This window comes from Camelina sativa, chromosome 16 (genome assembly GCF_000633955.1).
Source record: "Camelina sativa cultivar DH55 chromosome 16, Cs, whole genome shotgun sequence".
In the NCBI taxonomy this organism is placed as follows: domain Eukaryota; kingdom Viridiplantae; phylum Streptophyta; class Magnoliopsida; order Brassicales; family Brassicaceae; genus Camelina; species Camelina sativa.
Genome location: NC_025700.1, coordinates 24,696,455 through 24,697,785, shown reverse-complemented (window position 1 = coordinate 24,697,785; position 1,331 = coordinate 24,696,455). Strand labels below are relative to the sequence as shown.

Genomic DNA, 1,331 nt, shown 5'->3' with positions numbered 1-1,331 from the left:
CACCTCTTTATTTTTTCTTTTCTTTTTTTATTTTTCTTTTTTTTTTATGTCGGCAAACCTGTCTCAGTTGTTGATAAAATTATCTCTTTAATTTTAATAGAACAATTAATTATGAACTTATTTGATGGAATATTTATTTATGAATATGAGTATGTGTTACTCCAAAGTCAATATTATAATAGTTAGACAGATTAAATGATTTTATTATCTTATTAATGCAATTTGACGTATATCTGTATATGTCAAAATAGACTATCCGGTCCACTGTTTAGCAAGCATCAGTCAAAATTTGGTGGACCAACTCGTAGAATTATATACAGATAATTAGGTTTACGCGTAAAACAACTCGTTAAACTATCCGGTCTTTAAAACTATATATGACTGTTTTACCGTTAATGAGATAATTAGGTTTACTTATTTTCCAATGGCATTCTAATTAAGTGATACTCTATTAAACAAAATTAAAGTTTGTTAGTACCTTCCAGTGAATAGGTTAATTATTTTGTGGTGAATTGTCATTTGTCTATAGGTGGAAAGCTAAAAGATGGAGTAAACAAAGAAGGTGTACAATTCTACAAGGATCTCATAGACGAACTTCTTGCTAATGGTAAGATCATTACACCAGTAATTAAGTTAAAATTCTATAATTAAATAAAAGGTATGGTTTATAACTCAAGTAATGCAATTAAATCATAATATAAAAGTAGTTGTCGCTTACCAAATTATAAAAATCTGATAAACATCAAGGCATACAACCTTCAATGACGCTATATCATTGGGACCATCCACAATCTTTGGACGACGAATATGATGGTTTTTTAAGCCCTAAAATTGTGTAAGCCTAATTAACATATATTCTTAGACACCATATATATAATGTTATTCAACAAAAACAACTGATGTTATATTTTATTGAGAAAATATAGAGAAGATTTTCGAGATTTCGCAAGAATTTGTTTCGAAGAATTTGGTGAGAAAGTGAAGTTGTGGGCAACTATCAATGAACCATACATCATGGCTATTGCAAGTTACGATAATGGTAACAAGGCGCCTGGACGATGCTCGAGTTGGGTAAATGAAAAAAGTCACGCTGGCGACTCGAGCACTGAGCCTTACATTGTTTCACATCACATTCTTCTTGCTCATGCTGTTGCAGTAGATGAATTCCGAAAATGCAAAATTTTTTCTCATGACAGTAAAATTGGTATAGTATTGGCACCAATATGGCATGAGCCTTATAATTCAGACTCTAGCGAGGATAAAGAAGCAGTTGAACGAGCTCTTGCCTTTGAAATTGGATGGTAATTTATCTAAGCTTAATTTTGTTTTTT

The 1,331-nt window shown here is 31.0% G+C and overlaps 1 protein-coding gene across 2 annotated transcripts in view; it reads left to right on the top strand.

The window, feature by feature from the left end:
• LOC104752265 (beta-glucosidase 30) overlaps positions 1 to 1,331 on the top strand; it is a 16,145-nt gene that overhangs the window by 12,637 nt on the left and 2,177 nt on the right. The window contains exons 5-7 of one of the 2 annotated variants that reach the window (XM_019238403.1): positions 530 to 607; positions 748 to 835; positions 927 to 1,301. The exons of the other annotated variant lie outside the window; for it this stretch is intronic. Of the exons in view, the coding sequence (XP_019093948.1) occupies positions 530 to 607; positions 748 to 835; positions 927 to 1,301 (541 nt within the window). The remainder of the gene's footprint in view (positions 1 to 529; positions 608 to 747; positions 836 to 926; positions 1,302 to 1,331) is intronic. 2 annotated transcript variants of the gene reach the window in all.